Source organism: Thalassophryne amazonica, chromosome 17 (genome assembly GCF_902500255.1).
Source record: "Thalassophryne amazonica chromosome 17, fThaAma1.1, whole genome shotgun sequence".
Taxonomy (NCBI): Eukaryota; Metazoa; Chordata; class Actinopteri; order Batrachoidiformes; family Batrachoididae; genus Thalassophryne; species Thalassophryne amazonica.
Window position 1 is genome coordinate 67,895,587 of NC_047119.1, and position 15,666 is coordinate 67,911,252.

Consider the following 15,666-nt stretch of genomic DNA (forward strand, 5'->3'; position numbering starts at 1 on the left):
TGCAGTCTTTGAATGGTGGCTCCACATCTGTGTGTCAAAGCTGCTGAGTGGCTGATGGATCAGCTGTGTAGACCAGTTCAGTTTGGCAGACCGCACTGAGCCTTTAGCTGCTGTCTTTTTAGTTTTGTGTTGCTGCTCACTTCTTGTTGTGAAACCTCACATCTGTGACAAAACAGTTTGTTTTTGAACACTTTAATTTATTCAAGATTGCCAGCAATGAAAATTAGTTGATGTATTTAAGACTGATAACTCTTAATGTTGCATGTTTTTCTTTTCTGTTCTCAGCAAGTATGAAATTGACCATTGCAAGGAAAGTTAGATGAGAGAAGCTGTGAGCAAGTTCTACCAGAGATGAGTGTGTCAGGAGTGTTGTGACATGCATTTAACATGAAGTATAATGTCTCGTTTATAAAACGGGCTGTCAGACTGAGACATTATGAGCAATAAAAGGAGTGCAGTAGTATAGGCTGACTTACCAAGGTAGACTGAATAGAATTAAGTGTCTTGTCAGTTGTTGGGGGGGGGGTATCTTAATCTCTGGAGTTTTGGATGTTTTTTTTTTTTTTTTAACCTTTGGGTGGTCAGAGTACTTCTCCTAAATAAACAAATCACTGCATGGAAAGGAACATTGCAGCATTTCAAGACAAGACAAAGATTTGAGTGAATACCCCCCCCCCCCCCCCCTTCTGAAATCACACTTGTTGGGGGATTGGGGGTTTAAAACTGCAGTATCACAGACTGCTTCATCAATTATTGAAGAGTAAATATCTTAGTATTTAGTAAGATTAGTATTGATGAAGTGAGGACGGCTATGACAAGGATGAAAAGCAGAAAGATAGCTGGTGCAGATGACATTCCAATGGAGGAAGGGGAATGTTTTGGAGAGATGTCAGTGAAGTTTTTACCAGATTGTTTATTAAAATCTTGGAAAGTGAGAGGATGACTGAGGAGTAGAGAAATGTGCTCTCATGATTTCTTAGAAGGGTGATGTGCAGAGGCATAAAGTTGATCAGCCTCAGCATGAACTTATGGGAAAGAGTAGTAGAACCCGGTCTTAGGAAACAGATGATTTGTGAACAGCATTATGGTTTATGCTGAGAAAGAGCACTACAGATGCAGTGTTTGCTCAGAGTACCGATGAAGAAGTCTAGAGAAGGTCAGAAGGACTTGCATTGTCTTTGTAGATTTAGAGAACGCTTATGACAGGGTGCCAAGAGAAGAGTCATGGTGTCGCACGAGGAGGTTTGGAGTGGCAGAAGAGTAGTTGAAGGTCGTACAGGATATGTACAAGGACAGTGTGGCAGCAGTGAGATGTATGGTAGGAGTGACAAATGCATTCAAGGTGGAGGTGGGATTACATCAAAGATTGGCTCTGAGCCTTTTCTTGTTTCCAGTTTTGATGGACAGGATGATTGACACAGGAGTGTCCATGGAATATGATATTTGCTGATGACGGTGTGATCTGTAGTGAGAGAAGAGATCAGGTTGAGCCTAGCCTGGAGATGTGGAGATGCATTGTGGCGAGAAGGGGAATGAAAGTGGGCAAGAGTAAGACTGAGTATGTGTGTGAATGAGTGGAAGCCCAGTGGAATAGTGCAGTTACAAGGAGTAGAAGTGTGAAATTAGATAAGTTTAACTGCTTGCAGTCAACTGTCCAAAGTAATGGAGAGTGTGGTAGAGATGTGAAGACGCACTGACAAAAAGACAGGAGGCAGAGCTCGGAGGTGGCAGAGCTGAAGATGTTGTGATTGTCTTTGGGAGTGACGAGAATGGACAGGATTAGAAATGAACATAATGGAGGGACAGCTCAGGTCGGATGGTTTGGAGACAAACTTACAGTGGTGAGATTGAGATGGTTGTGGATATGAAGAGGAGATATTCATGGTACACAGGAACAAGGATGCTGAGGATGGAGCCACCAGGCAGGAGGAGGAGAAGGGGACAAAGCTGAGGTTTATGCTGGACGAGTGCTATGATATTTTAATGTTTAGCCAGTGTGCCTAAATTATATGTTTTTTTTCTTTTGGCACATTTGGTGCATCTGTAAATGATACCACTGGCATTTCCAGCCAAATTCACATCCCAAAGCTTCACCAGTGATGTCTGACTAGATGGTTACATCAGTAAATTGAAGCTTGCTTGTAATTAATGGAAATGGTGATGGAGGACCTGCAGGTGATTGGTGTGACAGAGGACAGGGTGTGATGGAGACTGAGGAGCTATAGCAACCAAAAGACGATAACAAAATGTTAGTACGACTCTGACTGTGATCTCTCAGAGGTGCAGCTGAAGTTTGATGCAGAATGCTGTGCCCTTGAATTTCCTGAAGATTTTCACTGTGACCTCCGCCAGCATACAACCCCTGGCAAAAATTATGGAATCACCGGCCTCGGAGGATGTTCATTCAGTTGTTTAATTTTGTAGAAAAAAAAGCAGATCACAGACATGACACAAAACTAAAGTCATTTCAAATGGCAACTTTCTGGCTTTAAGAAACACTATAAGAAATCAGGACAAAAAATTGTGGCAGTCAGTAACAGTTACTTTTTAGACCAAGCAGAGGGAAAAAAATATGGAATCACTCAATTCTGAGGAAAAAATTATGGAATCATGAAAAACAAAAGAACGCTCCAACACATCACTAGTATTTTGTTGCACCACCTCTGGCTTTTATAACAGCTTGCAGTCTCTGAGGCATGGACTTAATGAGTGACAAACAGTACTCTTCATCAATCTGGCTCCAACTTTCTCTGATTGCTGTTGCCAGATCAGCTTTGCAGGTTGGAGCCTTGTCATGGACCATTTTCTTGAACTTCCACCAAAGATTTCAATTGGATTAAGATCCAGACTATTTGCAGGCCATGATATTGACCCTATGTGTCTTTTTGCAAGGAATGTTTTCACAGTTTTTGCTCTATGGCAAGATGCATTATCATCTTGAAAAATTATTTCATCATCCCCAAACATCCTTTCAATTGATGGGATAAGAAAAGTGTCCAAAATATCAACGTAAACTTGTGCATTTATTGATGATGTAATGACAGCCATCTCCCCATTGCCTTTACCTGACATGCAGCCCCATATCATCAATGACTGTGGAAATTTACATGTTCTCTTCAGGCAGTCATCTTTATAAATCTCATTGGAACGGCACCAAACAAAAGTTCCAGCATCATCACCTTGCCCAATGCAGATTCGAGATTCATCACTGAATATGACTTTCATCCAGTCATCCACAGTCCATGATTGCTTTTCCTTAGCCCATTGTAACCTTGTTTTTTTCTGTTTAGGTGTTAATGATGGCTTCTGTTGATAGCTTTTCTGTATGTAAATCCCATTTCTTTTAGGCGGTTTCTTACAGTTCGGTCACAGACGTTGACTCCAGTTTCCTCCCCTTTCGTTCCTCATTTGTTTTGTTGTGCATTTTCGATTTTTGAGACACATTGCTTTAAGTTTTCTGTCTTGACGCTTTGATGTCTTCCTTGGTCTACCAGTATGTTTGCCTTTAACAACGTTCCCATGTTGTTTGTATTTGGTCCAGAGTTTAGACACAGCTGACTGTGAACAACCAACATCTTTTGCAACATTGCGTGATGATTTACTCTCTTTTAAGAGTTTGATAATCCTCTCCTTTGTTTCAATTGACATCTCTCGAGTTGGAGCCATGATTCATGTCAGTCCACTTGGTGCAACAGCTCTCCAAGGTGTGATCACTCCTTTTTACATGCAGACTAACGAGCAGATCTGATTTGATGCAGGTGTTAGTTTTGGGGATGAAAATTTACAGGGTGATTCCATCATTTTTCCCTCAGAATTGAGTGAGTCCATATTTTTTCCCTCTGCTTGGTCTAAAAAAGTAACTGTTACTGACTGGCACAATTTTTTTTTTCTTGATTTCTTATAGTGTTTCTTAAAGCCAGAAAGTTGCCATTTGAAATGACTTTAGTTTTGTGTCATGTCTGTGATCTGCTTTTTTTCTACAAAATTAAACAACTGAATGAACATCCTCCGAGGCCGGTGATTCCATAATTGTTGCCAGGGGTTGTATTAAGAAAATCAAAACTGAGATACTAAAGTGTTGTCTCATCTCAAACGTATAGTCTGGAGCAAAAACAAATAAATTGACCTTTTCCCTTTTTCCTCACAGGGAGGTGTACTCACAGTTTCTGAAAGAAATGATTATCCAGCCTGGTATTGCGAAAGCTAACCTGGGCCTTTCCCGAGAAGATGTGACCCTGGAGGACCATGTAAGCCAAATGTCTTTTTTTTTTTTTTTTTTTTTTTTTTTTGCCCCATCTGTGCTGATTTGCTGAAATGAGCTTTGATTCTGTTCACATTACCGCTGTGTGAAAACATGACATACGATTAACCGTAATAATTTCAGACCTAAATCATTCAAGCTAATTATCTTGATGGGCTCTTGGTCTGTTAAACGTTAGCACAGTGAATTTACACATTTTTTTCACTTGGACACAAAGTGTGTCTGCTGGAATTTGGTTGTCAGGAAAAAAAGGGAAGGGAATCAGAACGACTATTCAAAGCTTTTCAGTGTGTAGACCGCAGCACAGCGTCCTCCAACTGAAGGGTCAGCAGTTCAGTTCCTGTTTGCTTTTGGCTGTGACAAAATGTCATGGGAAAAGACTTTGAAACCCAAATGGTGCCAAGACAGGCTGTGATGATGATCTGCTCATGTTTCCCAGCCTGGAGAAATATCCCCATGGAGCTCGTAGCAGAATTAGCACTGCAGTCATATTCTTTTCTATTCTATTATATTTAAACTAGTTTAATATCTGCAGATGTTGTTGTTGTTATTTATGTGATTATTTTTTGCCAGCCAGTATGTCAGCATCACGTGACGGCATGTGCTGTGTAAGTGATAATGATACTAAACTAGAGCACTGCGCTCATAGAGCGCAAACCTCTGCCAAAACTAGTTTGCAGTTCCACAGATTTTTACCTTGGAAAAATTCTAGCAGGCCAAAGTCCTGTTAGAAGTGGCTTTTCATAAGCTAAATTAGATGTGATCTAATGTCAGGAGTCAAACAAACGTATGGTCCTGAGCAAAAACAAAAATGCGGTGAAAATTCACATCCCAAAGGCTTCATTTAGTTCACACACTTGTATTTAGTTCATGCGCTTGAATCAAAGTTTTATTTGTGGTGTTGACATGGTGTTTTGTTTTTTTTTTCTCAGCTTTTTCAGTTTCTGAATTCTTTTCAGATAATTTTCACAGCTCATTGGTTATCTCTGCTCTGCACAATTTGTCATTGCTCTTTGACGCTTGGTTTCCAACTGATAACTGGAAGACAGACAGGCATAAAATTGGAACCTCCACCCAGTTTTGGTGGTCTAGGTAACAGAAAAATGAGTGATTGAGGCATTTTGATTGATTCAGTGTTAATGATAGGGATTTTTCCAGTATTTTTCCTAATGTTGACGTTTAACCTATGACCTTGAAAATTGAATAAATTCTTGCCTGTCAGGATATGAATCTTCAGTAAAAATTTCAGAATGACATATGACTAATTGTGAGCTAAAGGCTGTTCATAAACAAACAGTAAACAGGGGCAAAAACATTACCAGGTAATAAATAAATAAATTAAAGCTACCAGAGCGCGGTGGAGCAGCATGTAAATTAGTAACTAACCGTTTGTGTGTTTTCTTCTCACTAGTTAGGTTAATTTGCTAGCTCAGTGTTTTTAATGAAGTCTAATCTAAAAAAAACTACCGTACAGGAACATGTTGCTTTTAATTATTGTGGATCAATTTAAATTAACTCCAAGACATATTCAGTAACTTGGAAATGTTCTTGTGCTTGTTCTGACTTGTCTTAAAAACAAACATAACAGGCTCTAAAGGTGAAGATTTGCACTGATGACATTCATCATCACCCCTTCAATTTGCAGCTTCACCCTCATTACCCTGTCACACTTGCTTCACCTTCATCATGCTCTTAATGCCACGAGGTCCCTTATCTTAGGGACCTCGTGGTACCATATTACCCCATTAGAGCGCTTCGCTCTCAGACTGCGGGCTTACTTGTGGTTCCTAGGGTTTGTAAGAGTAGAATGGGAGGCAGAGCCTTCAGCTTTCAGGCTCCTCTCCTGTGGAACCAGCTCCCAATTCAGATCAGGGAGACAGATACCCTCTCTACTTTTAAGGTTAGGCTTAAAACTTTCCTTTTCGCTAAGGCTTATAGTTAGGGCTGGATCGGGTGACCCTGGACCATCCCTTGGTTATGTTGCTTTAGACGTAGACTGTGGGGGGGTTCCCATGATGCACTGTTTCTTTCTCTTTTTGCTCCGTATGCATCACTCTGCATTTAATCATTAGTGATCGATCTCTTTTTCCTGGTTCTTTCCCTCAGCCCCAACCAGTCTCAGCAGAAGACTGCCCCTCCCTGAGCCTGGTTCTGCTGGAGGTTTCTTCCTGTTAAAAGGGAGTTTTTCCTTCCCACTGTGGCCAAGTGCTTGCTCATAGGGGGTCGTTTTGACCGTTGGGGTTTTTCATAATTATTGTATGGCCTTGCCTTGCAATGTGGAGCGCCTTGGGGCAACTGTTTGTTGTGATTTGGCGCTATATAAGAAAAAAGTTGATTGATTGATTAATGCGCTTTTTCTTTAGAATGACCTCAACGCCATTTCTCCTGCCATTCACACCACGATGGACCACATTAAACTCATCTGCAACGCTCATGGTCTTACTTCCCTTCCACTTGGTTTCTTGTGCGCACAGTATGTCGTCTTTTCTCCATCATATTAGCCAACACTTTCTCTTTACTAGTCGTACTGCCAACATACAACATTCTGACTCTCACTTCCACCATTTCTCTTCTTTCACTGCCTCTGTGCATGATGTCCACATCTTCTTCTTTTTCCAACAACAAAAGCGGGTTTGTGTTTGCCGTGGTTTATGACTAGGATCCTGGTTTTTAATTACTCCTTGGACCCGGCTGTTAGAAGTGTATCTGTGTGCTGTGTAAGGCCCAGTCCCAGTACTCTTCCTTTGTTCAGCCACTTCACCCATTCCGATCATTTTGTACATTCACATGACCATGCAAGGTTAAGGCAGGTAGGACAAATGCAGAGTATTGGGATTGGGCATAAGTGTTACATTTGTAGAAAAATTGACTTATCTCAGCAGTGACATTCATGTGTCTGGGTCCTTGGCTTTTGAGGTCGACAGACGCCTGGGAAGCCCTTATGGACTCATCAGGTTGCTGGACAGAAGGGTTTGGTGAGGTCTGTCTTGGCAGGAGAGTGAAGGTTCTTGTTTTTAGGAACCTAGTGCTTCCTGTCTTTCTGTGTGGTTGCGAGACTTTGATCATAGCAAGTGACATAAGGGTGACAACTGAGCATTTTCAGTACTAACTCCCAGTGTCAATTCTCTTTTGTACCCCTTCCCCTTGGCCCTACCCCTACGCCTGCCCCTTTAAAACAAGGGGTATGCCTCTAACCCTATGAATTGAGACACCCCTCCGCCTTAGGAGGAAAAAAACTGCCCATGTCAAACTGCCGTCTTAACTGTTTAACATGTCAACCGAAACGCAACTTGTTGCAGTAGCCTGTTTGCACTTTTTATTTTCTCGCCTTTCTGCGTAAATGCAAAGCAATAGAAGAAGTTGCAGATTTCTTTGACACATCGCAATCATGTCATGATAATTAATTTAATTAATTCACAATTTATAATAAGAATTAATAGTATTAATAATTAATTCATTACTAATTAATGTTAATAATAGTAATAATTCATATTGTTTAATCATTAATTGATTGATTACTAATTAATTAATTTGTAATTAAAATAAATAAACACTTGAAATATATCAGTCTGTGTGCAATGAATGTATACATTATACAGGTTTCACTTTTTGAATGGAATTACTGAAATAAATCAACTTTTTTTATGATATTCTAATTATATGTCCAGCACCAGTAAGTATGTTCTGGGCTGCATCTAGTTCTCCAATTTTTTTGCATCCAGCTCTATTTCCTTTAGAAATTTCCTTGACAAATAATAGCAGTCTGTTAGGACATCAGGTTATGTGTTACACATATACATGTGTGTCTGTATATATTTTCCAACTTATTCCCATTGATGAAACTTCTCATTTTCTTATTAGGAGACGAGTGTGCTCAGGGCTCCCTGTTTGTTTACAAAATACACACACATTACAGACCTTGAAATCCAACAGCAGAGATTGATATTATACAAAGATTTATGAAAATACAAATTAACGTGTTTACACTTTATCTTTTTTTTTTTCCATTGTGAGATATAAAAGTGTCTTATCTCGGCGTTCGTGTGTACGAGGTCTGTGAGAAAACTATCCGACCTTTTTTATTTTTTCCAAAAACTATATGGATTTGAATCGTGCGCTTGCATTAGACAAGCTTGAACCTTCATGCGCATGCGTGAGTTTTTTCACGCCTGTCGGTTGTGTCATTCGCCTGTGGGCAGGCTTTGAGTGAGCACTGGTCCACCCTCCTCATCGGATTTTTATTGTCAGGGAAATGGCTGAGAGGCTGCCGCTTTGCTCCATGAAATTTTTTTCAGAAACTCTGCCAGACAGCCAGATGGAAACCATTTGGAAGATTCAGATGGCTTTCGGTGAAGATTCTATCGGTATCACACGGATTAAGGACCATTAAAACTGGATTAAAAATGGCCCACGGCGGTGGAGGGCGCACCGCGCCCCGAGCGGCCATCGACAGGCTGGAACAAGCAGATCACTTCCAAATTTAAGGCTCTGTTGATGCAGGACGTCATGTGACTAGCAGAGAAGTTTCAGAAGAGGTCGGGATCAGCACTTTATCGGCACATTCCACTGTTAAAGGAGATTTTGTAATGAAAGACGTGCGGACGGATTCGCGCGTCGGGATGCAGCTGCTCATGGCGCGGGACAAACAACACCTCCGTGTTGGAAGTCTCACAGGACAAGTTTTTTTTTGTTGAGCGCAACAAAAAAAAAATGTTCAACAAAAAAACACCTCCGTGTTGGAAACCATTTATAAGATTCAGACGGCTTTCGGTGGCTTTTCAGTCGAGTGAGTATCCGAGAAATTGTTTAACAGCTGGGCATGTTCCAACTTGTCCTGTGAGACTTCCAACACGGAGGTGTTGTTTGTCCCGCGCCATGAGCAGCTGCGTCCCGACGCGCGAATCCGTCCGCACGTCTTTCATTACAAAATCTCCTGTAACAGTGGAATGTGCCGCAAAAGTGCTATGTCCAGCTCTCTTGCCATTTCTGTGGTAGTCACACGATGTCCCGGATCAACACAGCGTTCAGTTTAGAAATTATCTGGTCGTGCCGCGCGCCCTCCGCCACTGTGGGCCGTCTTTAAAAAGGTTTTAACACTCCTTAATCCGTGTGACGCCGACAGAATCTTCACTGAAATCCATCTGAATCTTTTGAATGGTTTTCAACTGGCTGTCTCCAACAGTTTCTGAAAAAAATTTCATGGAGCAAAGCGGCAGCCTCTCAGCCATTTCCCTGACAGTAAAAATCCGACGAGGGGGGTGGACCAGTGCTCACTCAAAGCCTGCCCACAGGCGAATGACGCAACTGACAGGCGTGAAAAAACTCACGCATGCGCACAAAGGTTCAAGCTTGTCCGATGCAAGCGCACATGATTCAAATCCATATAGTTTTTGAAAAAATAAAAAGGTCGGCTAGTTTTCTCACAGACCTCGTATATGCATTATAATGCCTCAGCGCACAAGCGAAGTTACGATATTCTTCAGAACGACGATATACGCAACATGCATCCAGCAGCATACATGTTGCTGTCACAGGCAATTGCCTGTAAAGTTTTTGGCAAGTTATAACTTTCTAAACAGCGTAATTTATAATGAAAGCCGCTTCACTTGTGCGGCTCTTTTGGCGCCATGTTTGTTTCTTTGGATACAGCGGTAAGCTCCTCCTACCCCTCCAAACAGAGTGTGCATCCAGATTCACTCTGTTTGGAGGGGTTTGAAGCCCTCTGCCTACCCCTGCACCTCGCTCCAAAAAGAAAATTAAGACACCCCTCTGTCTCTTGTGCCCGCGCAAAACGGAGGGGAAGGGGTAAGGGGAAGGGCCGAGGGGTAGAATTGAGGTTCAGCCTAAGTCTCTTAAGATCCTTTGTGCCATTTGAATGAATTTGTGTTTAATGGTTACTTTGGGACACATGGATGAGGAGTGTCCCTGACACTGTGCTGGAACATCAGCTGTGATATTTAGGCATGTAGCAGTTTGTCTGGACATGATCCAGCATGGAGGTGCTTCAGTGCTGATGACCCCAACAACTGGAGGAGAGTGAGAGAATTCCCACATATCATCTAGCTTTAGTAAATGGATCAGTAAATGGACCTTTGAGAGGTGGAAGTTATTAATGAGAATTGACCAGCTTTTATCTTAAGTTTGCGACTGATCCGATACAGTATCGGTATCTATTTCCGATACCAAAGTAATTTAAGTATCGGAAAATTCTGCGGTCCGATACTGGAGAAAGCCACGTCTGTGAAACCTCTCAACTGTTGCTGCTTGCTCTCTGCTCTGTTTACTGTTCAGCATGAGGAGGGGAGGGGGAGGTTTCTGAGTTGAAGCCGAGCCGTTTCTTCCGCACACCGCAGTCGAGGGTTTTAAACCACAGGTAGCAGCATATTTTCGCCCGTCTCTCGGGTTCAAATTGTTTGTGCCGCCGAGCACAGATTTTTTTGAAAAATGAATTGAATTGTTGCTGAAAAAAAATCAGCCACTTCAGCGTCCCGAGGCTGTGAAATGCTACAAAACAGCAGCTCAGAGTGCAGTCAGGAGCAGAGCTGAACAGAACTTCACTTTCTCTCCACTGAATGGCAGAAAACTCAAATCAAAATCCTTCAGTATTAATCCAGAGTTTGTCAGGCTTTGAGTTTCAGAGAGAGTGAGAGAGAGAGAGAGAGAGAGAGAGAGAGAGATCCCAACTCAGTGTTGCAGCAGAAATCAAGACGTATCAGACCAGGTACCTTTTGCCAAGATTCCATTGTGAATGAATGAATTCTTTATTTCAAACATGTAAAAATAATAATAAACAACAAAACACATTGAAACAATACCTGCACATTGCAGAATTGGGTTCACATGTTGAAAAGGAGCAGGCTGAAGAAATAAACTTATATAGCCCCTTCTCCATAACTTAGCCTAATTTAACTAACATCCAGTTTTCTAAATAATATCATGTAAAAAAGAAAAAGAAAATAACTAAACAAAAACACAATATGATGAGCCAAAAAAGGAAAATAAATGAATAATTATATAAGTAAAAAACAAAATTTACCAAATAAATACACCATAAACAGCACCTTAGACACATATTCCCCTGTACATTGTGGAAATAATATTTTTGTACAACCTTTTAACATGCATCATGCTTGGACATCCCTTTAGTTCCTCATTCCAACTGTTCCACAAACTGAAATACAAAAACTTTTCATAGTTGTGTACACTTCTGCATTTAAAATTAAGTGAACCTCTTAAACTATAACCCATTTGTCCTACTGTGGACATTTTTTTGAATGTTTCGTGGCAGTTGATGATTTTTTTTTTTTTTTTTTTTTTTGTCTAAACAATATCTGCACAGTTTGAAAGTCTACCATATCTGCAAATTTAAGAATTTTAGAGTGGGGGGGGGGGACAAGTTTTTGTTTATCCAAGTAACCGGCCTTGTGTATATTTCTTATTCTTTTTTGGAGAGTAACTCATGAATGTGATGTACTTTTATAGGTATTTCTCATAACTCGGCACCATAACTTAAATAGGGTGAAACTAGTGATCAGTAGAGAATTCGAAGTGAATTGTAATCTAGAAACTGTTTTTATTATTGTAATACTTTGGAGTACTTCTGTGTGTACAGTAGTGTTCAGAATAATAGTAGTGCTATGTGACTAAAAAGATTAATCCAGGTTTTGAGTATATTTCTTATTGTTAGGTACCAGTAGATTCAGTAGATTCTCACAAATCCAACAAGACCAAACATTCATGATATGCACACTCTTAAGGCTATGAAATTGGGCTAGTAGTAAAAAAAAAAAAAGTAGAAAAGGGGGTGTTCACAATAATAGTGTGGCATTCAGTCAGTGAGTTTGTCAATTTTGTGGAACAAACAGGTGTGAATCAGGTGTCCCCTATTTAAGGATGAAGCCAGCACCTGTTTTCTCTTTGAAAGCCTGAGGAAAATGGAACGTTCAAGACATTGTTCAGAAGAACAGCGTAGTTTGATAAAAAGTTGATTGGAGAGGGGAAAACGTATATGCAGGTGCAAAAAATTATAGGCTGTTCATGTACAATGATCTCCAATGCTTTCAAATGGACAAAAAAAAGAAACGCGTGGAAGAAAACAAAACAACCATCAAAATGGATAGAAGAATAACCAGAATGGCAAAGGCTCACCCACTGATCAGCCTAGGATGATCAAAGACAGTCTGGAGTTACCTGTAAGTGCTGTGACAGTTAGAAGACACCTGTGTGAAGCTAATTTATTTGCAAGAATCCCCCGCAAAGTCCCTCTGTTAAATAAAAGACGTGCAGAAGAGGTTACAATTTGCCAAAGAACACATCAACTGGCCTAAAGAGAAATGGAGGAGTATTTTGTGGACTAATGAGAGTAAAATTGTTCTTTTTGGGTCCAAGGGCCGCAGACAGTTTGTGAGACGACCCCCAAACTCTGAATTCAAGCCACAGTTCACAGTGAAGACAGTGAAGCATGGTGGTGCAAGCATCATGATATGGGCATGTTTCTCCTACTATGGTGTTGGGCCTATATATATGGCATACCAGGTATCATGGATCAGTTTGGATATGTCAAAATACTTGAAGAGGTCATGTTGCCTTATGATGAAGAGGACATGCCCTTGAAATGGGTGTTTCAACAAGACAATGACCCCAATCACACTAGTAAATGAGCAAAATCTTGGTTCCAAACCAACAAAATTAATGCCTCGCAGATGTGAAGAAATCATGAAAAACTGTGGTTATACAACTAAATACTAGTTTAGTGATTCATAGGACTGCAAAAAAAAAGCAGTTTGAACATAATAGTTTTGAGTTTGTAGCGTCAACAGCAGATGCTACTATTATTGTGAACACCCCGTTTTCTACTTTTTTTTACTAATAGCCCAATTTCATAGCCTTAAGAGTGTGCATATCATGAATGCTTGATCTTGTTGGATTTGTGAGAATCTACTGAATCTACTGGTACCTTGTTTCCCATGTAACAATAAGAAATATACTCAAAACCTGGATTAATCTTTTTAGTCACATAGCACTACTATTATTCTGAACACTACTGTATATATGTCTTTTATGTGGTTTCCAGCAAGGTTTTTCATCAGTAATTATCGCAAGAAATGTAATTTCCTTAACTCTGTCAATAACATCAATTTGAATGTTTATTTGTGTTTAATTTTTTTCTGAATAATATTCCTTAGGTTTTATTTAAGTTTAGTGCTAATTAATTACAATTGAACCACTTCTTTAGTTTAATTATCTCAGTTGTGACGTCCTCCAGTAGTTCTCTTAAATTGTCCCCAGAACAAAGGGTATTGGTATCATCAGTAAATACAGTGGTATGTAAAAGTTTGGGCATCCCTGATGATTTCCATAATTTTCCTTTATAAATCATTGGTTGTTTGGATCCGCAGTTTCAATTAAATATCTCATATAGCAGACAAACAGTGATATTTGAGAAGTGAAATTAAGTTTATAGTATTTTCAGAAAGTGTGCAATAATTCTTTAAACAAAATTAGGCAGGTGCATAAACAGAAAAAATACATCAATATTAGTAGATCCTCATTTTACGGAAATAACAGCGGCTAAATGCTTCCAGTAGCTTCCAATGAGTGTCTGGATTCTGGTTGAAGGCATTTTGGACCATTCTTTACAAAACATCTCCAGTTCAGTCAGGTTTGTTGGTTTCCAAGCATGGACAGCCCCCTTAAAATCACAACACAGATTTTCAATAATATTCAGGTCTGGGGGCTGAGATGGCCATTCCAGAACATTGTACTTGTTCCTCTGCATGAATGCCTTAGTAGATTTTGAGCAGTGTTTAGGGTCATTGTCTTGTTGAAAGATCCAGCCCCAGTGCAACGTCACCTTTGTCACTGATTCATGAACATTGTTCTCAAGAATCTGCTGATATTGATTGGAATCCATGTGACCCTCAACTTAAACAAGATTCCCAGTACCTGCACTGGCCACACAGCCACACATCATGATGGAACCGCCTCCAAATTTTACTGTAGGTAGCAAGTGTTTTTCTTGCAGTGCTGTTCTTTTTCAGCCATTCATACCGCCCCTTGATAAGTCAAATTAACTCAGTTTTAGTTTCATCAGTCCACAGCACCTTATTCCAAAATGAAGCTGGCTTGTCCAAATATACTTTAGCATACCTCAAGCGACTCTGTAGTGTGTACGCATAAAAGGCTTCCTCTGCATTACAGCATCTCCTTGTGCAAAGTTCGCTGTATAGTTGAACGATGCACAGAGACACTATCTGCAGCAAGATCATGTTGTAGGTCTTTGGAGCAGGTCTGTCGGTTGACTGTGACTATTCTCACCATCCTTTGCTTCAGCTTATCTGAGATTTTTCTTGACCTTCCACTTCGGGCCTTGTACTGTACCTGCTGTCTTCCATTTCCTCACAGTGGAAACTGACAGCTGAAATCTCTGAAATAGTTTTTTGTATTCTTCCCCTAAACCATGAACAGTCCTTGTTTTCAGGTCATTTGAGAGTTGTTTAGATGCTCCCATGTTGCGACTCATTAGAAGAGATGCAAAGAAGGGAAACATTTGCAAATGGCCACCTTAAATACCCTTTCTCTCAACTGGATTCACCTGTGTAAGGAGGTCAAGGGTCAACGAGCTTACCAAACCAATTTTGTTCCAATAATTAGTGCTAAATGTATTCAAATCAATAAAATGTATGCACCTGCCCAATATTGTTTAGTTATTGCACACTTTCTGTAAGTACTAGAAACTTCATTTCACTTCTCAAATATCAGTGTGTTTGTCTGTTATATGATATATTTAACTGACATTTCTGATCCAGACAACCAATGATTTATAAAGGAAAATCATGAAAATTATCAAGGGTGCCCAAACTTTTGCATACAACTGTAATACAAGTTTTAAAGACTTGCATACTTTACATATGTCATTAGCCCTGTGACCCGATCCAGAATAAGCGGTTGAAGATCAGTTAGTGATGACATATGTCACTAACATATAAAAGGAAATTTTGGTCCCTACACTTACCCCTGGAGGACACCACAGTTGAAATCTAAGCATGAAGAGGAACTGTCACCAAACTTCACAAACTGTCTCCTGCTGCTTATATAGCTTTTTGAGTCAGTTAAAAACTGTCCCCCTGGCTCCATATTGTTCCAGCTTTTTAATTAATATGCCATGATTTATTGTATCAAATGCTGTGATTTATTGTCCAGTTAAAGTGAGTCGTGCCCGCTGAGGCCACAGTTTCCTGCTGAAGTTACTGGTGCCTTTATGTCAGCTTGAACCAATCTGATGATGATTCTTTGACTTCTACCATCAGCATGGTGTTTTCTCCCAGAGAGCCACCACTCACTGGATACGAGTTTATTTCTTTTTCCAAAACGTTTTCTGTAGACTCTGTTTGTGTGTGAAAATC

At 40.2% G+C, this 15,666-nt stretch overlaps 1 protein-coding gene across 1 annotated transcript in view; it reads left to right on the forward strand.

The window, feature by feature from the left end:
- Positions 1-15,666, forward strand: part of tbc1d13 (TBC1 domain family, member 13) — a 42,664-nt gene that overhangs the window by 9,971 nt on the left and 17,027 nt on the right. The window contains exon 5 of the mRNA XM_034192470.1: positions 4,148-4,247. Coding sequence (XP_034048361.1) covers positions 4,148-4,247 — 100 coding nt within the window. The remainder of the gene's footprint in view (positions 1-4,147; positions 4,248-15,666) is intronic.